At 58.5% G+C, this 20,883-nt stretch overlaps 1 protein-coding gene across 13 annotated transcripts in view; it reads left to right on the forward strand.

The window, feature by feature from the left end:
- PHLDB1 (pleckstrin homology like domain family B member 1) overlaps window positions 1–20,883 on the forward strand; it is a 46,477-nt gene that overhangs the window by 5,299 nt on the left and 20,295 nt on the right. For 6 of the 13 annotated variants that reach the window (XM_055304633.1, XM_055304631.1, XM_055304627.1 and 3 more), the window contains exons 2-11: window positions 1,349–1,429; window positions 2,078–2,201; window positions 3,422–3,592; window positions 10,715–10,840; window positions 12,321–13,669; window positions 16,101–16,382; window positions 16,808–16,948; window positions 17,061–17,198; window positions 19,765–19,893; window positions 20,261–20,416. In XM_055304633.1, coding sequence (XP_055160608.1) covers window positions 1,370–1,429; window positions 2,078–2,201; window positions 3,422–3,592; window positions 10,715–10,840; window positions 12,321–13,669; window positions 16,101–16,382; window positions 16,808–16,948; window positions 17,061–17,198; window positions 19,765–19,893; window positions 20,261–20,416 — 2,676 coding nt within the window. In that variant the 5' untranslated portion in view covers window positions 1,349–1,369. Of the gene's footprint in view, window positions 1–826; window positions 937–1,348; window positions 1,430–2,077; window positions 2,202–3,421; window positions 3,593–10,714; window positions 10,841–12,320; window positions 13,670–16,100; window positions 16,383–16,807; window positions 16,949–17,060; window positions 17,199–19,764; window positions 19,894–20,260; window positions 20,417–20,883 lie in introns of all 13 variants that reach the window. The other 7 variants (XM_055304635.1, XM_055304637.1, XM_055304639.1 and 4 more) reach the window with 3 other exon arrangements.

Genomic DNA, 20,883 nt, shown 5'->3' on the forward strand with positions numbered 1-20,883 from the left:
AGTAACTCAATGGCTCAGGCCTTTGGGCCCTACTGCCAGGGTCAGACGCTCCTTGGAATGCTGGCTCCTGCCCCCACTTCCTCTCCCAAGTCACCGGTCCTGGTGGATGCCTGGCAGAGAAAGTGGAGGGAAGCCCTGCCTTCCTGGGTCTCCCTCCTGAGACCAGCCACACTCTCTTGGCTGTCCCCAGCCCCAATTTTGCAGCAAAAGGGAAGCATACTACCTTAGCAAGATGATCAAGGGATGGGCATGCAGGCACACCTTAGTGCCCAGAGGTCCCTCACATTTCTCAGGTCCCCAAAACTGTGAGCCAGGGAGAAAGGGACGGGTAGGGAGAGTTCAAGTTCTGGCTCTGGAATCTACTTTATCCTTCGTTCTAAAGACCTAAGGGGGCGCCTGGGTGGCTCAGTTGGTTAAATGTCTGCCTTCAGCTCAGGTCATGATCTCAAGGTCCTGGGATCCAGTCCTTCATCACATGGGGCTTTCTGCTCAACGGGGAGTCTACTTTTCCCTCTCTCCCTGCACCCCCCCCCATGTGCACGTGCTCTCTTTGTCTCCATCTCTATCTCAAATAAATAAAATCTTTAAAAAATAAAGTCCTAAAAAAAATAATAAATAAAGTCCTAAGCTTCCTACAACACCAGATGAGATTAAGAACCCTAGAAAACTGTATTCCTTCTCTTAGTCACCACTGAGGGTTTTTTTTTTTTTTTTTTTTGGTTGTTGATTGTCTGGGGTGAGGTGGCTTTCCAGGGAAGAGAGGGTGTAGGAGTTGAAACTATAGAAGGCTAGAATTGTTGAGTTTTTCCTGTTGTGTCTCTTTAAGCAGACACCCTGTTCTGACCCCTGGGGAAAAGAGACAAAAGGAGAGGAGCTGAGGGGAAGGTGTGGGAAGGTGCCCGGAAAGAGACCTACTCAGCCCTGCCACTTACCTGGGTGAGCCTCTGGCTGCCTGTGTCCCTGGGGGAGTTCCTTGGACCTGGCTTCCCTCACTGAGGTGGATTTTCTGCACCCTACCTCTGGCTCCAGGTATTTGAGGGTCCTCTGCTGCCAAGGCCTGGCTCCTGGGTGTCAGAGGCAAGAAAGCATAGACATACAGGCCAGGCCTCTAGGCCTCTATGTGTTTATGGTGGCAAGAGTCAGGACTGGTGTGCTGAGTGTCTGTGCAAGGCTGGAGATGTGGTGCTGCCTTCCCCGGAGAAGCTCCTGAGTTGCCTCACTCTTTCCTCAAGAGAGTGCTGGGAATGAGGGTGCCTGGCACTGTCCTCCATCCCTTCACCCTGAGAACCTCCTTTCCCTCTCCTCCCCTGGCGTCCCCACTGACACCCGCCTTCTGCTCTGTCCCCAGGAGCTCTGGAGCCCCAGGACCATGGATGCTCTTAATAGGAACCAGGTAGGCCCTGGATGCAAGACCCAAGCAATGGTAAAGGTGAGTGGGGTCAAGGCCAAGGGGCAAGCGGGCTTGTTGGAGAGGGTGGGTTTGGCTCCTCCACCCACCTGTGGTCCTAGCCCAGGGATGACAGCAGCAAGCAGCTCCTCTCGGCCCTTCCCCCAGCCCCAAGCCTATTAAGGCTAAGTCTTTATCTGAATCAGGTTAATTGGTTCACCCAGAATATACCCTTTGGAAGTCAGGAAGCGGTTTATAGATTGACCCTGGGCTGTGTCCCCCTCCTAGATCCATGCCCTGGGACTAAGTCTCACAGAGGCAAGAAGTGGCCAAGTGGATGGCCATGGACAGTCCACAGGGAGGAGTCTGCATTGGCCCTTCTGTGCAGCAACTCCTTCTACCCAGCACCCGCCTACTCTCCTTACTTTCTGTCTTAATAGACAAAGGGGGCAGTTAAGCCAAGACTCGAGATAAATCCAGTGGGACGAGTTAGTGGCCTAGATTCAGATCTCATTACAATTTAGTGTAATAATGCCCCATGAAAGATTTTGTGCTAAAGCCTTTCCACACTCCCAGAGCCCTCAGAGAGGGCAAGTGCTGGAGAGAGTGTCGGTGTTATTGGGACTCGGGTGCTCAGGTTTGGGCCTAAAGTCTTTGATGATGCTCATCCCCCACCTCCACTTCCTGCAGAAAGGGCCCTTGGACCTGATCGAGACAGGCAAAGGGCTGAAGGTGCAAACGGACAAACCCCATCTGGTGAGCCTGGGCAGCGGGCGGCTGAGCACGGCTATCACCCTTCTGCCTCTGGAGGAAGGTGAGTCTGGAGGCGCGGCCCACCTGCCACCCCTCCATCCTTACAGGCATTCCTGCCCTGGCTTCCAGGCGTGTGTTGGGGCCCTCCTGCCATTTATTTATTTATTTTTTTATTGAAATGATCACACTTTTGATTCATTTCATTTTATTTTTTAAAAAATTTATTTATCCATGAGAGAGAGAGAGAGAGAGAGAGAGGCAGAGACACAGGTAGAGGGAGAAGCAGGCTCCACGCAGGGAGCCTGACGTGGGACTCGATCCAGGGTCTCCAGGATCATGCCCCGGGCTGAAGGCAGCGCTAAACCGCTGAGCCACCCAGGCTGCTCCCTCCTGCCATTTGTCTGCAACATTTGCCTCCCCCAAATTGCGGGTCCCCAGATTCCACCAGCTTGCTTCCCTTGTCCCCCCTGGACTGCCTGCTGTCTTTGGTAGATAATCTGGCTCCATGACTGGGATTAAAGATCAGTTTAGAGGTGAGGAAGAGAGCACTGAAACAGGAGAGCACATTGCTCTTAGCAACTGGTGTGGCTGAGAAGAAAGGGGCCCCCTTCCAGGGTGATGCCTGGCATGGGACCAGGTACCTGTGGACAAGGCAGCAGTGGGAGGAAGCGCAGAACTCCCAAGATAAGGTCCTGCCACAGCCCCCCTTCCCCGCACAGCTTCTGCCCGCTCTCTTCTCTCCTGGCTGCACTTGTTGCCTGGGTGATTCTACATTCTCCACATTCTCCAAATACCAGTCCCGGGGGCGCTGCCAGGGGGAGCTGTGCAAGCTGCAGCCGGTGGGGCGAGGCAGCGGAGAGGAGACAGAGGAGACGGGGTGAGGGAGGGCAGAGGCTGCAGGTGAGAAGCTGGGGGGGGGGGCGAGAAGAAGGAGAGATGGCAGGTTCGGAGGAGCAGAGAGAGGGAACATGATGGAGGACTTGGGGACGAGGAGTTGGAAGGATTGAAGGGAGGTCTGGGACAAGAACTTTCCTCCCGTCGGTGGAGGCTGGGTGCTCTGTGCCCCCTGAGTCCTCCCATCTGTGAGCCAGAGTGTTCGCTGCCTGCCCAGAGCTTCTATCGCTGACCATCTCCACCAGCCTCTGGGGCCCAAAGGGGCGGCCAGTGGTAGGCAGGCAGGATCCTCCGCAAAGTAGGAGGTGGAATTACATTCCCTTTGCCACCCCCCTGGCCCTGGCCCTGCCTCCTCAACCTCGGACTCAGTTTGCTCTCTGTCTTCAGGGAAGACGGTGATTGGCTCGGCAGCCAGGGACATCTCCCTGCAGGGCCCAGGCTTGGCTCCGGAGCACTGCTACATCGAGAACGTGCGGGGCACCCTCACCCTCTACCCTTGTGGCAATGCCTGCAGTATTGACGGGCTCCCCATCCGGCAGCCCACCAGGCTCACTCAGGGTAAGGTTTGCCCTCCACTTTACAAGCTTTACAAGACTGCGATGGGAGCAGGGGGAGCCTGCTGTGGTGGTTGCCATGGTAACCGCCTGAGTGGCCATTAGCCTTGGCGGGCTGCTTGGGTGCCTCAACATCATCCCAAACTCCTCTAGCATCCAGATTTGTCTTCAACCTGCTTTTCTTCTGTGGTCACCTCTTCGGGGGTGCGGGTGGGGGGAGAGAGAGAGGTTCTGATGAGCGCATTCCAAGGGCAGGGGAAGCCGTGCAGTGGTCATTAGTGATGGTTAAGGGAGAGCAATTGGAACATCAGCGAGGAGAACTGTCATTGTTTCATGAGGCCAAGAAGGAGCGGCTCTGAGAAGACGTAGAGGTGGGAAGGTAGGACTAACCCTAATACCCTCTGATGGGGATGGAGCAAAGGTGAGAGCTGAGGATGCTGCTCACTCCTGTTAAAATACCATTGACTGTAGCTTCGGGGTTGTGATATGGTTAGCACCCTGTTCCCTAAAGTCACAGGCCGTTCTGTTGTGTTAGGCAGTTCTGAAAACTGGGCCCCTAGGTAATATGGTGACCATGACCCAGTGTTATGGGGTCATGGGGTTGGCCTAGGTGTGTTTGCCTCGGGCATCCATTGATCCCATGAATCATCAGGTTAGGGGATTGAGAAAAGTGACTTGGGGTAGAGGGTAGAGGTGGGGTTGACCTGAGGATAGGAGCCTTGGGCCAAGCCTGGCCCTGAGCAGGAGTAAGGTCCTGCCCTTGTTTTCTGGGGACACTCACCTCTTACTGGCCGGAAGCTCCTTTGCAGTGGAAATCCCACTCATTCCTTTGTCTCCTCTCCTTCTGTTCACATCCCTGAGGGTCTCTTTAGATGCCACTCCCTTCACAGCTGACCCAGGAGACCCAACTTTTCCCTCCTCCTTTCCTCCTGCCTTGGGGACTATGAGGAGGACACCTGGCTTCAGAGAGGCAGGTCCACTAGCAGCAGTAGGCAGGCCCTTGGCTCTCCAGGGCTTGGAGTTCTCTGACTCTAGATGAGATGATAGGAGGCACTCTTGTAAGTTGGAGCTTTGGCTGTGATGCCATCTGGTTCCTGATGGTCTCGTTCGATCTCAAAGAGAACATCTTTCCCAAGATTTGGGTGTGTGGAAGAGAGATAGTAAAGCAGTAAGGAGAAGGAAGGGCAGAGTTCAAAGAAGGCTAGAGAAAGAGCACAGCCCTTACTCCCCCAGCCCCAAATCCCTCGCTGAATGGGCAAGAACCTGTGTGTGGTGAGCAGGGTGGGGGAAGGGATGCTCTGTAAGACACTTCTAGCTCAAGTCTTCCCAGAGCATCATTTAGCTCCCTGAGAAGAGGGAGGGCCTAGGTCAAGATGGAATTCTTAGGCATTTCCTGTGGCCCCAGTGACCCCTAACTCTTCCCTAGCCAAGAGCCCACCCTGCCAAGTATGTACCCTCCCACTCTCTTCTGACCCCAAACCCCCTTCCCTTTTGCTCCCTCCCACTCCCATAGCCTTCTAGTCTGGGCTTGCCTGTCTCAGGAGCTTGGCAGCCTGGGGAGGGGTAGGCAGAGGCACAAAGGAACGGGTGTTCTCCCTAGCACTCCCCCTCCCCTGGGCTCCGGGAGCTGAGGCTTTCCTTGTCTCATCTCTGGAGCAAGGCACCAAGCCCAGCCCTGCCTGGCCCCACTCCGGACATTCTTGGGAGTGCGTTTCCCTGGAAACTGGGTGGCTCGGGGGTGCATGTGCTATCTCTGTGTGTCTGTGTAACTGGAGTGTGTTTATATATCTCCGGATGTGTTTGTGACTCTGGGCTTGTGTCTCTCTCTGTTTGTGTCTTTCCTTGTGTTTATGGATCAGCGTGTTCACTGGGGGACAGGGTGAACTCAGGACTGAGGGTATCAAAGGGTCCACGTGTGCACTCCTAGGTGTATTTGAGAAGTCACTGGCCAAGGGCCTATCTGTGGGCATACATACAGGAGGATCATTTCCCCTGTCTTGTTCCCCAGATCCAGCCTTAGAGGGGGACCCTCCTCTTTGAAAAACAGAGGGCCATCCTACAAATAACAAGGAGCCAGTTCTGTCTGGGCTAGGCCCTACATAGATGCATCATTCTGGGCACTGTGCCCAGCCATAGCCAACTTGGAGAGGCACACGTCATGATGAGTAGAGATGGCAGTGACAGGCTCTTCCAGCAGGACTATGCCTGGGCCGGGGGTGGGGGGTAGGGGCAGCAGAAAGCAGATGCCAGCCCTTTGCTAAAGCTGTGGACACGGCAGCGTGAGGTGATGGAGCCAGGGATGAGCCTGATTCCACCTCCATATGGGTGTTCTGGCATAGCTCATGTTGCCCTCTTCTCTAAGGAGCAAGAGGTGGAGCTGGGAATGTGACCAAGGAAACAAGGAATCTCAGTCGGGTCTAGGCTGCCCCACCCCGGGACCACAGCGCCAGACCACATGAAAGCCTCGGGAGGGGACTAACCAGGGAAGGACCCAGAAAGCCACACAGCTTAGGGCCCGGGCTGTCTAGACAGTAGGTCCCCATCCATTTCCAGCATTTGCTGCCAGCCCTGTCTCCACGTCTCCTTCACTCCCTTCACTCATTGGGGCTTGTGTGAAGGCCAGAAGGTGGGGGGCTCCCTGGCATGTGGCTGGGGAGCTGGCATTCCTGGGTAATCCAACTGTCTGGATCCAGGACACTGAGCCTCTTCCTCTCCTATCCAGTTATCAGTTATTCCTTCTGTAAAATGGGAGTGAAGCTTCCAACTGTCCTCTGTTAGAAAGATCACAGGAAGGAGAGGGAAAAAACAAAGGCTCCTAGCTGCTCCCTTCTCTGGGCCTGTGTCCTGCCCTATTTCTCTCTGGCGGGCATCCTCCGTGTCTGTCTGGGTCTGTCCAGCTGGCCGTCACAGTTTCCAGACTGATGAATCATTCTTCCTGAGATTTTTCTTTTTTTTTTTTTCTTTTAAAACCTCCCCCTATTTTGCATTTGACCCTATACGGTTATTCCATTTCCCTTCAGAAGGGGAGTGAGATGCACGTGTGCGTGTATGTGTGTGAGCGTGTTTGGAGTATCGCAGTGTGGGTAGGTGTTCAGCAAGGGTGGAGAAATAATTTATTTCTCTAAGGAGACAGGCTTTTGATTTCAGAGTCTTTCCAGGGATTGAGTGAAAAGATGTCTGTGCCTGAATGAGTGTGTAACTAAGAGGGGTGCTGTGTGGGTGAGAATCAGCATGTGTGAGAGAGGGTATGTTCACCTGGGGTGTTTATGTGACTCGGTGTCACAGCCAAGGTGGTGTCTGTGTGACTGGGGCAGATGTTGGTGTGTATCTGAGAAAGTGGGTAAGGCGTGTGATCTCGGAGCCTATAGAATATCTGAGAGAACACAGTGTGGCCTTCAAGTTCTGGGGAGGTCCCTGGAACAAGAGGAACTGTCTGGGGCCCAGGCTAGGTGGTAGGTACTTACCTGGCCCAGAAGCTTGGCCAGCCCCTGGGGGCTCCGGAGACAGGTGGCACTGTGTTTTCCAGATGGGAAGGTGCCTCACTGGGGTGGGACAGCTCTTTGCTGAGACTGGCACAACTGGTGGTGGTTGTTGGGAGGAGGTGGGGTTGGCTTCCAGAGCCCCAGGGAAGTGGGCTGGCTTGGAAGGGGCAATGCCTCAGTCCAGGCTGAGTTGTGGGGTGAGCTGAACTGAGCTGCTGGGAGTGTGGGAAGCAGGGGCAGAGGAGGAGGTGTTTGGGGTGGAGATGGGAGCTGGGCTCAGTGATGCTGACACTGCACAGAGCATTGCCTTGGCCTGAACTCCCAGCCCAGGAGTGAGTGACCTTGTCACGGTGGCTCTGGGAGGGCTGGAGCTGGACCTAGTGACCTAGCTGGAACCCGGGGAGCCTTGGAATGTCAGAGCTTAACCTCTGCTGTCATTGAGGACAACCTCCTCATTCTGGAGATAAGGGATCTGAGGCCAGAGGGTGTGATGGCCCGAGGTGAGCAGCCAGCGGGTCCAGGTCCAGGGCCCCGTTCCCCGGAGGGCTCAGCGAGGCCCTGCTGCTCCTCACTCCTGCCTCCCGACGCTGCGCCCTGCGGCCTCCGCTTACCTCTGACCTTTCCTTCCGGCATCTCCCAGCCTTGCCTCCCCGGCCCCACTTCTGCTCCGGCCGCGCCCCGAGCCCGCCGCCCGCATCCTCCCGCCCCGCCCTCTCCATCCGCTCCCTTCTCCTCTCCTCCATCACTTCCTCTTCCCCTCCTCCTCTCCTTTGTCCCTCCCTCCCTGGCTCCCTTCCCCCCGCCGGTGGCCGGCCCGCCCCTCCCCGGGCCCTGGCGGCTGCTGGCTGCCTGGCGGCGAGTGCTGCGAGCCCGGGGCCGCGGCGCGGGAGGTCGGCCGCCCCTCGCGGGCGGGGGCGGGGGCGGGCGCGGGCGCGGGGCGCGGGGCGCGGGGGGCGGGCGGGCCGAGCTAGCGGGGCCGGCGCTGCGGAGGTCCGGCTCGGCGGTGAGTCGTCTGCCCGGGGCAGCGGGCGCCCAGGGGCCGGCCCGGGGCAGGGGTGCGGGGGAGGCTGGGAGGGGCCCTCCGGGGGCTCGGGGGCTCGGGGCGCCGGGAGACTCGGTGGGCCGCGTGTCCTGCACATTTGTGAGTGGGAGGCCTGGGCTGGGGCCACTCGCGGCCGGCCGGGGCGACCGCATCCTCCCGGGCGCTCGGAAGTCCCCTCGGTGGGCCCGCCTCCGGAAGGGGTTGGGGTCCTGATGAGGGTGGGGAGGCCGGGGCTCGGTGCTGAGGGGGGTCTCTGACGGCAGGGCGGGGACCCTCCCTCCCATCTTGCCCGCACCCAGCCTCCCCTTGGCCAGTGCATTCTGTTTGTGTGGCCAGCCGAGCGGTGACAGTCGCTCCGTGAGGGCGTGAGCAGGTATGGCTGTGTGTGAGCTTGGAGGAGAGTGTGGGGTGCGTGCGCGTGTGCGTGTGGTGTTTCCCGTGTCTCTCACACATAGGATCCGCCCTCTCCTTTGCCCCGTGTGTGTGTTTCCCTCCAGATGTGCAGCTTCTCCACCCACCTGCACACACACAGCTGGGCCCTGTGCCCCTCTGGGGAGGGGGTGGGGCACGGACCACAACTGTCCGGATGGGAAGAGGTTCTTGGGTGTCCCGAGTGGCCTGACCTTTGGAGGTGTGGGGCAGGAGTGGACAGAGAGGAGGTTTCCTCCCAGAAATGGGCTAGCCAGGCTCCTGGGGCTGTAGGAGCGGGAGTTGGGGCAACGCCTGGGGCCCCTGAGTGCAAATAGAAAGTTAATTTGGGCAGGACTGAGCTGCTCTTCCTCCTGTTGCCCTCCTGCCCGCTCTATTAATACAGATCCAGCTCTGCTGCCTGGCATCACCTATTTATAGCCCAGAGGCAGCAAGGCCACACCCCCTCTGTGGAGGAGGCTGGGGGCAGGGAACTCCCAGCCCGAGAAGCCAGGGCCAAGGGTCCCTGGGTGCCCACAGCCTCCTTGGGTGGGCCTGGCACGATGGGCTGGAATCCACTCAGATTCCCCACCTCTGTCGTCCCAGACCGGGTGGTGTGATCAGGCTCCGGTCCTCCCCCCACTCCACCCCACCCTACCCCCATCAATCTAGGATTGAGCGGGTCTGTCTAGACCCTGCGAACTCATCATTAATTAGCTTGTTAAAGGGCTGTAAGGAGGGGGAGGGGCCAGCAGGGCTCTTTCTGAAACAGCTGTGGTTGTAATTAGATGGAAGTGTGGTTGGCTATTACTCGGTTATGATTACTCTGGTATCAGCTCCTCTGATTGGCGGCTTGGCGGGGAAGGCTTCCCTTTCTCCTAACCACCCATCAGTCTTCAGAATTGTTGGTGCCCGCCTGCTTCGGAGGATCTCTGGGTGTGCCAGAGAAATGGGTAGCTTTGTCCACTATGGTTATTTGCTGTGGGCTTCTCAGCCCGCTGGCCCCTTCCCCACCTGCCACTGCAGTGCTTAAGGTCCCAGCAACAGGCTCCTGAGCTGCTCAGTGGGGGGCCCTCCCGCGTTATCCACGTGGCCTGGATGCCCCTTGCCCTTGTGGCTTGCCTGAGCTGAACTGTCTCAGCGTCCAGGAATGTAGACTTCCCTGCCAGTCTTAGCTCAGACTGGTATGGAGCTTGGGGATGCCAAGTGGCACCAGATTGGGTAGATAGGCTGGGGCAGGGTGTGGACAAATTGGGAGGGTGGTTATAGAGAGCACCAGGGCTCTGGCTTCTCCCAACATAGCATCTTTTGCAGGATTCCCGTAGTGTGGCCAGGAGGAGGAGTGCTGCTAGCCAGGTGCAGGCGCCTGTGGGCACACCTGCAGCTGTGCAGACTCTTGGTGCCTCTGGCTATGTTTTTGGCTCCCACATACTCTCCCCTCTGTGTAGTCACACTTACTGGGCAGGACTGGGCTTGTGTTTGCTGCCTGGGAATGTGCTTGGCTGAGGCTGGGCCCATTGGCCCTAGGCTTGGCTAGATTCCAGGGAAGACCAAGGAGCAAGATGTCAGACCAGAGGGTACGTTGTCAGAGAGAAAGAGGGTGGTGGTTCTCCCTAAGCCACGTGATGATAAGGAGTCGGAGCCAGGAAGCAAATTCTGGTTCCTCCGGGGGCATCTAACTGATTAATGGCTTTCCCCTGTCCCCTTTCTCAGAGCTATTTTCATCCTGGAAATTGTTGCGTCTCAAACTGACTTTTCCACCCAAAGGGCAGATAGATGGATCACTGGTACAGGTTGGGAGGACATGGGTTCTTTGAAGAAACTCCGTTCTCAGGACACCTTCACATACATTATCTTATTAACTCTGTAAGGTCTGTAATATTCTCATTTTTCTACTGCAAGAATTGGACTCAGAGGTTAAGTGACTTCACCTGAAGATCTCACCACTAGTAACAAGAGTTAGGACTAGGATTCAGATCTTGGGACTCAAAAACCTGTGCTCTTTCTACTCTGCCCTGTGCTTTGGAGCCCTGCTGGTGCCTGTCTCAAGCACAGGTGGGGTTAGGAATTGTCCATGTAGACACTGAGTGCAGGTGGGGAAGGCTTTTTGGAACTTGGAGTGAACCTGTTAATACTTTAGGGTGAGGGCTGCCTCAGCCCTATCGGCCCTTCTCAGCATTTGCTCTCTCTGTAGGCTGTATGGTGTGCCTGGGTCAGTCCACCTTCCTCCGTTTTAACCACCCAGCTGAAGCCAAGTGGATGAAGAGCATGATTCCAGCAGGGGGCCGGGCCCCAGGGCCCCCCTACAGTCCTGGCTCAGGTAGAGATGGCCAGTTGGGGCAGGGGATTGGGTTGGTGGTACTCCTGGACAATCCTCCTCCTCACCCATTCCAACCACGCTCTCGGTGTCAGGGCAGGACAATGTCCATGATCTGGGCTTGCTGCCACCTGCCATTGGCCACTGGTGGAGAATGCCAGGCAGTCTGGCCACTGGGACAGATCCAAGAAGTGCTGCTTGGCTGGAATAGAGGAATCATGTGCCCAAGGGACAGAGAGCTGTGCCAGCCCCACTGCCCTGGAAGATGCCACCTCAGTGTCTGGGACCCTAACCCTCTTGTGTCACCACCAGCAAACTTCACCCTTGACGGTGGCCTTAGGGGGCGGAAGGAAGCATTAGGTCTAACCCCTGCAAGTGCTGATGGGTCCCACCTGCTGGTGATTGGGTCCTCAGGCCCTCCCCCTCCCCGAGACTATGCCAGCTGATTACTCAGTGGAGCAGCTGCAGTTTGTATGTGAATTATTGATCCCCAGAAGAGAGTTGGTGATTGTTCTAGGGAACCAGCACAGTCCCCCTCAACCCAGCTGCCTAGGGGGTGGGGTAGGGTGTAGACCAGGAGGCTGCCAGTGAACCTCCCAGCTGAGACTCTGTATGGGCATTCAGATGGTTGTGCGATGACAGGTGTCTGTCTGGTACGGAGGCAGGTAGACGTGGATGTCAGGTGAGCTCCTCAGACGCCTGGGTTCCTGGTCTGCTTCCTGACTGACTTTACCCTGCTCTCACCCTCGCCTCATCATGCCACTCCCTTAGCTGTTGGGGCACTGGTTCCTGGGACTTCTGGTTGGTCAACAAGGCCTGGGGCAGGGCAAGGGCAGGCTCTTGCTGGCGTGGCCTAATGGGCTAATAATTGGAGGCACCGAGTGGCACCGCGTTGCTGGGCAGCCTGGCTTCCTGCAGCTACCCATAAGTTCCGGGCCCTCCCTGCCTCTCATTGCAGAGTGGCACAATACCTGCCTCTTGCCCATCCCTGGAGGTTACGTTTGTGTTTTCCTCTGGGTCTGCTCTGCTGTGAGGCCCTAATGTCCTATTAGGACCCACCCCCTAGCCCCTGAACTTCTGGCCAGCTCCACAGTAGCATGCTCCGCTCTGGCTCCTTCACAGAATGCCCACTTGCCCTTCCTAAAGGAGAGGTATAGGACATTGGGGAAACCAAGGCGGGAGGAACCTAATCTTGGGGTGAGCTCCCAGCCACTAGGCCTAGAAGTGCCTGGCATTGTTACCAACCCTGTCCTCAGTCAGAAAACATTAGAGCCAGAAGAACAGCACCCACCCCCTTCCACTACAGAAAGGACAACCGAGGACAAGTGATTTAAGGTTGCCTGGCAGGCTGGTGGCAGAGCCAGCACTGGAACCCAGATCTCCTAGCTTCTCGAAGAAGGCCAGAGAGCACTTTCATTCTCGTGCACACACAGCTCCCCAAGTCGAAGACCAGGGCCTGAGGCATCTTTGTGTTTCCCACCAGCAGAATCAGAAAGCCTGGTGAACGGGAACCACACCCCACAGCCTGCCACCCGGGGACCCTCTGCCTGTGCCAGCCACAGCTCCCTGGTGAGCTCTATTGAGAAGGACCTGCAGGAAATCATGGACTCACTGGTGCTAGAGGAGCCTGGGGCGGCAGGCAAGAAGCCTGCTGTGACTTCCCCACTGTCGCCAATGGCTAACGGTGGGCGCTACTTGCTGTCCCCGCCGACCAGCCCTGGTGCCATGTCCGTGGGCTCCAGCTATGAGAACACCTCTCCAGCCTTCTCTCCACTCTCCTCACCAGCCAGCAGTGGAAGCTGCGCCAGCCACTCACCCAGCGGGCAGGAGCCAGCACCTTCCATGCCCCCGCTGGTCCCTGCCCGTTCCTCCAGCTACCATCTGGCTCTGCAGCCCCCACAGCCCCGACCGAGTGGTGCCCGCCCCTCTGAGAGCCCCCGGTTGGGCAGGAAAGGGGGTCACGAGAGGCCTCCCAGTCCTGGCCTCCGAGGTCTGCTGACAGACAGCCCTGCAGCCACAGTCTTGGCTGAGGCCCGCAGAGCCACTGAGAGCCCCCGGCTGGGTGGACAGCTGCCCGTGGTGGCCATCAGCCTGAGTGAGTACCCGGCTTCCGGTGCCCGAAGCCAACCCACCAGCATTCCTGGCAGCCCCAAGTTCCAGCCTCCAGTCCCTGCTCCCCGAAACAAGATCGGCACCCTCCAGGACCGTCCTCCCAGCCCTTTCCGTGAGCTGCCCAGCACCGAGCGGGTGCTGACAACCAGCCCCTCACGCCAGCTGGTGGGCCGGACATTTTCAGATGGGTCAGTCGCCCGCACTCTGCAGCCCCCCGAGAGCCCCCGCCTGGGCCGGCGGGGCCTGGACAGTATGCGGGAATTGCCCCCATTGAGCCCGTCACTGTCCCGACGGGCGCTGTCCCCGATGCCCACCAGGACTACTCCAGATCCCAAGCTAACCAGAGAAGTGGCTGAGAGTCCCCGGCCCCGGCGCTGGGCAGCCCACGGGGCATCACCAGAGGACTTCTCACTGACCCTCGGGGCGCGGGGCCGTAGGACTCGGAGTCCCTCACCCACACTTGGGGAGTCCCTGGCGCCCCGCAAGGGCAGCTTCAGTGGCAGGCTGAGCCCGGCCTACAGTCTGGGCTCTCTGACAGGGGCTTCGCCCCGCCAGAGCCCCCGTGCCCAGAGGAAGCTGTCCAGTGGGGACCTGCGGGTGCCTGTCACTCGGGAGCGGAAAAATAGCATTACGGAGATCAGCGACAATGAGGACGACCTCCTGGAGTACCACCGGCGGCAGCGCCAAGAACGGCTCTGGGAGCAGGAGATGGAGAGGCTGGTGAGCGGATGCCAGAGAGGCTGCCACCATCCCCAGCGGGGTCCCTGCCAGGGCGTGGGCAGGCCAGCTGGCAGAGTGACAGGGGCCCTTGGAAGGCTGGGCTTCTCAAGCTTGTCTACTTCCAGGATGCACCTTAGCCATATCAGTGGTTTGGTGCCCTGAGGAACTTTGAAGTCTCTAAGGCTTTATTTTAAATGCATATTAATTTTGCTTTCATTCTATAGCACAGCATTTGCTTTAACGTAAAAGTTAAATTTCGCATTATTTACCCAAATATAGCAAAGCTATAGGAAGTCGCACCAAGTTTCTGGTGAGGCCTTGTACCTCTCGGTTTGAGAAGCATGTCCTAATGATGAGAGGGCTGAGGGCCCAGAGAGGAGATTGGGCATGTCCAAGGTCACACAGCAAGTTCCGGCAGAGCTGGAATGAGAATCTAAGTCTGTCTTTCCAAACCTTGTTTTTTAGGAAAGGTCTTTCTCTCTTGCTTTCTTTTTGGTCTTTTCCATATGGGTGGGAGCTGCTCACCCTAACCCAGGTGGGATCATCTTGGGAATGTGGGTGGCAGGGAAGAGAAAGAGAACAAGATGGGCAGCCCCTGGCCTGACTCCAGGCTGGACCATGTGATTATGTGCATTGGCGAGCATGCATGTGGCTGCATTCGGGGGGCCTGGGTGTGGCTCTGGGCAGCTGTCCTGGAGACGGCATCTGAGCTGGGTGGGGGCCAGGATTCCCCGGATAGCGCAGGGAGCTCACAGGGCTCTGGCTGGTGAGCAGACACTCCGAGCACACATACGGGAGGATGGCTTGTGAGCTGAACAGGGTTGCTGGGGGGCCCAGGGTCCCTGGGATTGATTTGAGGAGATCCAGAAATGAGGAGGTTTGTCTGGAGAGCTTTTCAGAAGAGGTTGGGATGGACAGTTTTGGGTGAGGTGAGGGTGCGGGGAGGGTGCAGGCCAGTGTATTCTTGCGGGTCGGGGAGAGCTGAGGCAGGATGCCTGGTGTTTCCTGTTGCTACATTTTCTCTTCCCTGTTGTTACCTTGGCTAGAGGAGCGAGCTTGGACCACCCTGGGGTTTCATCCTGGAGAGGGAGCAGTGAGTCTGGCAGAGGCAGCGTGATGGGCCCAGCCTCCCTCAACTCCTTTCAGCCTCCGCACCCCCAGGCATAGGCACACTCACGCCAGCCCTGACCTGCCCCACCTGCCACTTTAAATCTTGAAGGCTGCTTGCCCTGCCCCTCCCACCTTCAGCAGGCTGCTTATCTGGGTCCTGGGGCAGGGGCGGGGGCACTGGCCCAGCCTCCTGAGTGCTGAGACTCTGTTCCTGGTTGGTTTTTTTTTTTGGACATGGAACTGAGCAAGCAGCAGGAGGGAAGCTGGGTATGTGTCCCCGGGTGATGGCCAAACTGTGCAGTGAGAGACACCTGAGGTTAATGGTACCCTGCAGAGCCATGGATGGGAGCCTGGGGAGGGGGGCTTCAAGGCTGGAGGGCTATGAATGAGAGAGGGGGACCCAGATCCCAGATCGAGAGCATGATCGTCTTATCCGTCCTCACCTCATGGGCCCCTGAGAGATTTCTGGCTGGAGCTGTTTGTGGAGAGGAAGGTGGATGAAGTGGCTGTCCCTTAGAGTACTCACATGGGCCTGGACACTCCAGGGCGGGCAGCAGCTCACCTGGCTGGAAAGGTGTGGAGGGCTGCCCGAGAGTGACTTTAGAGCCAGGGTGGGCATGAGGAGGACCGTGTCCCAGCTCTGGCTGGCCTGGTGTAGACATGCTGAGTGTAACTGCGTGAGCCTGAGATCCCCCTCTGCCTGTGGGTCTGTTGGCAGGCCCCGTCTGTGTCCAGGCCCACCTGTCTGTATGCTAGACTGTGTTTATGCTGAGTGTGTGCCAGTGTGCATCCGTGCATGCCAGGGCTGGTGTCTGTGTGTGTACCTGTCTGTTAGCGCAAATGCAGAGCACTTGTGTCGTTGTGTGTGAGGACCGGTGTGTGTGTGTGTGTGTGTGTGCGCGCGCGCGCGTGCAGGGGGTTGGTGTACCCTTGGTTCTGTAGATCTCTGGATCCGCATCAGCATGAGCATCTGAGAGTTTACCTGTGTCTTGTGGTCTTTACCTGGATCGCCAGTTTGGGTGCCTGTGTGTCCACAAGGAAGGCCCTTCTGTGGCAAAGGGAAAGGAAGCAGGAAGATGGGAGGGGCTCGCCATGTAGGCAGGTGGCAGAGTGGCCTGGTTCCTCCTCCCGACTTCTGGGACACCTTCCTTCCCTCTGCCTCCTCAGGCCTTGGGGTTGGGGCTCTCCTGACTTCCTTCTGAGCCCCAGTTACCCCAGTGCCCTAGTTCTTTCTTCTGGCCTGCCGGGCCTGGTTCTAACTCCACCAGGACCCGACCTCCCGCCCCCCTCATGCCCTGCCCTGCCCTGCCTTCCTCCCCAGGAGCGCCAGCGCCTGGAGACCATCCTGAACCTGTGCGCGGAGTACAGCCGTGCTGATGGGGGCCTTGAGGCGGGGGAGCTGCCCAGCATCGGGGAGGCCACTGCGGCATTGGCGCTGGTGGGCCGCAGGCCCTCACGAGGCCTTTCTGGGGCCCCTGGAGCCTCGGGGCGGAGTACTGAAGAGCCTGGGGGTGCTACCCCACGCCTGTGGGAGTGTGTGGAGCGCTCAGATGAGGAGAACCTGAAGGAGGAGTGCAGCAGCACGGAGAGCACCCAGCAGGAGGTGGGCTGGAGGGGCACCTGGTGAGAGGGCCTGGGTCCCCCCTGTCTTACCTGCTGGGGGGGCAGAGGCAGAGGAGGCCAGTGTGGTGGAGGCTAGGACCCGGTGAGGAGGAGGTAACCAACCGAAGGGGCAGGTGAGGGAAGAGATTGGGGATAAGAGGGGTAGAAGTGAGAGGAGGAGGTGTGGATGCATTTCCTGGGCTATAGATACGCTTTCGGACCTGCCTTTCTTTGTGGCCCCCTCCAGGCCTGGCGCTCAGTGGTGAACCTCCAGGCCCTTTCGCTGAGCTGGTGTTGCTTCCCTTGCAGGGAGGGAATTTGCCTCCTCCCTCAGTCTAGCCACCAAGTGCCCCGAGGAGTGGGGATGCATTCACTGAGTCTGATCAGGGGAAGCCTTCCCCAGCTGATGGCTACTCTCCCCACCAGCACGAAGATGCCCCTAGCACCAAGCTTCAGGGAGAGGTGCTGGCTCTGGAAGAGGAGCGGGCTCAGGTGCTGGGGCGTGTGGAGCAGCTCAAAGTCCGCGTGAAGGAGCTGGAGCAGCAGCTGCAGGAGTCAGCCCGAGAGGTGAGCCAAGGGCCCTGGCTTCACTCTTCCCCAGGCAGAGTGCAAGCCTCCCGAGGGGCCTCAGTCTGTCCACTGTGACTGGCCTTGACGTGGACCTCGGTGTCGCCCCCAGGCTGAGATGGAACGGGCGTTGCTGCAGGGGGAGAGGGAGGCAGAACGGGCACTGCTGCAGAAGGAGCAGAAGGCAGTGGACCAGCTGCAGGAGAAGTTAGTGACCTTGGAGACTGGCATCCAGAAGGAGAGGGACAAGGTAACCCACAGCTGGCCTGGCCGGCGCTGGCTGCCTGTGGCCTGTGAGAGGAGGGATCCCTCCTCTAGGCCTCTTATCCCTTAGCTCGCTAGCCATCCTGCAGACCTGGTGGTCTCTGTGTCCCCCAGGGGCAGGGGGCTCTGTCCTCTGTGTTGGGTACAAGCTTGAAGGGCACTGTCAGGGGCGGGCCTGGAGTCTGGGATGTCCTCTGTCTGGGTCTTTGTGCTATCTCTGGGTGCCTGCCATTCCCCATCCTTCATAGCCCTTCTAGGAAGTGCCAGAGCCTCTCCTTGGGCATCGAGCACAGCCTGAGTGACTGGTGTTGGCAAGTGATTTGGGTTTGGGTCCCTCCATCTAGAGAACGTTGCCCTCCAGCATGCCTCGTGTGCTCAGGATGTGATCTTGGGGAGATGGCCCTCAGGTCTCTGCTTCCCCTGAGCCTTCAGGATCTGCAGCCTCCCATCCCAGGTGGTCCCAGCTCCTGCCCCCACCCCTTTCAGATTTCGTGCCAGCCTGCAGGGGTCGCTCCGTCCACAGGGGCCGTGCCAGCCAGGTCCAGATGCCCAACAGCGTGCCAAAAGCTCTGAAGTGTGGAGCAGGGCCATCTCTTTCTGGACTTGACAGTATTTTTCCAAGAATTAATTTTCCTTCTGAATTTGTTGAGAGTGTCTTCCTCCTGTCCCAATTTTGAAACTCTTAAAATTCTTTGACACCCCCCACCCTTTTTTTTTTTTTTTTTGGAGCTTTGGCTCTGGCCCCCAAAACCACACTCCCGAATTCTGTGCCAAATTAACTCCACGCTTCCCAACCAGGCCTGCACTAACGCCCCCTCTAATCACTGTCCTGGGCTCTCCGCATGCCCCTAACTGCCAGTGCCACCCAGGCAGGGCTGAGCCACGCCTGCTTTTGCACTAACTCAGGGTGTGCTCCACCCCTCTAATTCTGCCTCCTTCCTTTCTTGGCGTGGGGCTCCAGGGTTTTGATCAGAAAGGAACGGGCAGGGGGCACAGATCAACTTTACTCAATGGTGCATTGGCAGGAAGGGTAAAGGTTGGGGGAAATGCTTTGCTGAGGAGCTTCTCAGCCTGAAGAGCATCCCCTATTTGGAAAAGCCTGGGGCCCTGCCTCCATAGACTGTTGGTCATTTCCTGCACAGCAGGGAGAGGCAGCAAGCCATCCGCTGGCCTTCTCTCTCCCTTCTGGAGCGGAGAGGTCAGGAGGTGCAGCTGTGGAGGCATGGCCCGTGGAGGGCTTGGACAGGTTCTCTCTGCCACACGGTGGCTGCCCTCTTTGCTTCCCCCCTGGGGCTCCCCAAATTCAGATACCCCAGCCAGAGGATGGGAATGAGCAGGCCTGTCCTCTTCTCCCACCCCTGAGCCATCGAGAACCTAGGGTGTTGTAAAGGCTGAGTCCAAGGAGGGGGATGTTCCTGGACCACAGGAACTAGCCTGGTTGGGTCCTTCTCTCTTGGGATGGGAGGCGAGGGGGTCAGGGAGGCAGGGTAGGATTTGGCATAGGGACTTACTTCAAGTAGGCTCAGCATTTCAGAAGGAAGCTGCCCAACCTCACTGCCTGGCATCGCCTAGAGGCCAGGACTTGGCCTTCTCTTTGGGCTCAGTTATTTGAGGTGCTGGTGGGATGGGGAAGATTCACTAGGCTTTCCTCTGCAGCCCATGGCCCCACTCTGATTTTGGAATCAGTAATCATAGTTTCTCCTCTGCCTGTCCTTCGGAGGGGTGACTCACCAGCTCCTCCCCTCATCCCCCTTCCCGCCCTCAGAGGTGTCATCTCGCCCCAGACAGAGCTATCCACCTCCTCTCTGTACCCACTCCTGGGGCTCCTATTGCCATGGTAACGGCCGAACTAATTGCAACCCTCATCCTGCTGAAGTTCAGCCTACAGCGCCAGCACCCCACCTCCACCCTGGGCAGGAGGGAGGGAGGCCCAGGGAGTTGGGCTGGGGTCCCCTCCACTGCCCTGCCCTGCCGTAGCTGTAACATCTCCAGCTTTGAGTCACGCGCAGCCCCTGGACTTGACCTTCACCAGCTCTTCTTCCCTTTGCCCCAGGGTTAAATTTTGGTCTCTAGGCAGCAGAAGAGGTGGGGAGTAACGGGAGCCTCTGCTCTGCGTTTGCAATGGGGAACCAGCTTTGGCCTTGACTGCTTTGCGGGAGAAAACAGAGGGCTTTTCTTAGGACCTCCCCGAATGTTTCTAGTCCAGGGGACTCCAGAGAGACCAAAATTTCTGCCCCGAGAGCCACACCTCTGCCCGCCTCACACCGCCCCCTGCACCTGTGAGTGTCGAGTCCTGTCTGCGCCGCAGCTCCTCACCTCTTCCCCGTGATCTCCCCCTCTCTCCTCTCTCGCTTAGCCTCCTCTGTGACTCCTCAACTCCTCAGCTTTGGCTTCTCCGCCCACCCCCCCTGTGCTCCCCAGCTCTCTCTCTCCCGCCCTGGCCGCCTCACCCCCATCCCCCCCACGGCCTCCGCAGTGCCCGGGCCGGAGTTGAGGAGTGTGTGTTCTGTTTCTCCCCTGTGCCCGCCCTCCCCCCCCCTCCCGCCGACCAGGAGAGGGCGGAGCTGGCCGCGGGACGGAGGCACCTGGAGGCCCGCCAGGCGCTCTACGCCGAGCTCCAGACGCAGCTCGATAACTGCCCCGAGTCAGTGCGGGAACAGTTACAGGAGCAGCTGAGAAGGGTCAGTTTCACCAGCCCCCCTTCCCTGGCCCCCGAGGGCCACCCACCCAGAAGAGAGGAGAGCAGTGGGACGGGACCACCCCGGGCCCTGCAGTACCTGCCGGACCCGGACACCAGGGTCGGTGCTGTGGCTTGGAGGGGACAGGGAAGGATGGTGGGGGGAGTGATTTTCTCCTTTCTGCTACTCCAGGCCGTGATGCCCGTGCAAGGGGCAAAGCCAAGCAGAGGCAAGGGGGTTGGGTGGGGCAGGTCCCTTCCCCAATTTCCCTGGGGCCGGCCCTCAGAACTCCTGCCTCTGTGGCCTGGCCTTTCAGGCCCAGAGGGGCACCCCGAGCACCACCCGACCCCCTTTGTCACTGTCGTTCAAGGAGGCCGAGGCCCTGGAGACGGAGACAAAGCTGTTTGAGGACTTGGAGTTCCAGCAACTGGAGCGGGAGAGCCGCGTGGAGGAGGAGCGGGAGCTGGCGGGCCAGGGGCTGCTCCGGAGCCAGGCCGAGCTGCTCCGCAGCATCACCAAGAGGAAGGTGTGTCTCACCCTGGCGTCCCCTGTGCTGGGTTCCAGGGTGAGGGGTTCCTCAGGGCCAAGGGGGTGGTTGGATGCCACAACCAATGAATGCATCCCTGCTAGGTTTGGCTCCCAGCTGATGACCCCATAAAAGCTAACTTTACCTTTCTGAGCCTCAGTTTCCTTATCTGCAAAATGAGAACAGTCTGTCGAGAGAATGAAGCAAGACGGTACATGTGAGGACAGCATGGGCTCTGATTGTAGGGAGCGCTGGGCAGAAAGGAACTGTTAGGACTCCAGTGGAGCGTGGACTGGGCTCACATTTGGAGCTGGCCCTGGCTGGGCAGAGAAATGGAAGGTGGAGATGGGGGAGGAGGGAGCTGGGGGAGAGGCCTGCTGCTGCCCTTGTAGAGCTCTCTGGCTGGTGGACGTGCTGGGAAACACGTAAGGTCCTGAGATCTGGATATTTGAGCCAACCAGGGGTCC

The sequence above is a fragment of the Nyctereutes procyonoides genome, unplaced genomic scaffold (assembly GCF_905146905.1).
Source record: "Nyctereutes procyonoides isolate TBG_1078 unplaced genomic scaffold, NYPRO_anot_genome, whole genome shotgun sequence".
NCBI lineage: Eukaryota > Metazoa > Chordata > Mammalia > Carnivora > Canidae > Nyctereutes > Nyctereutes procyonoides.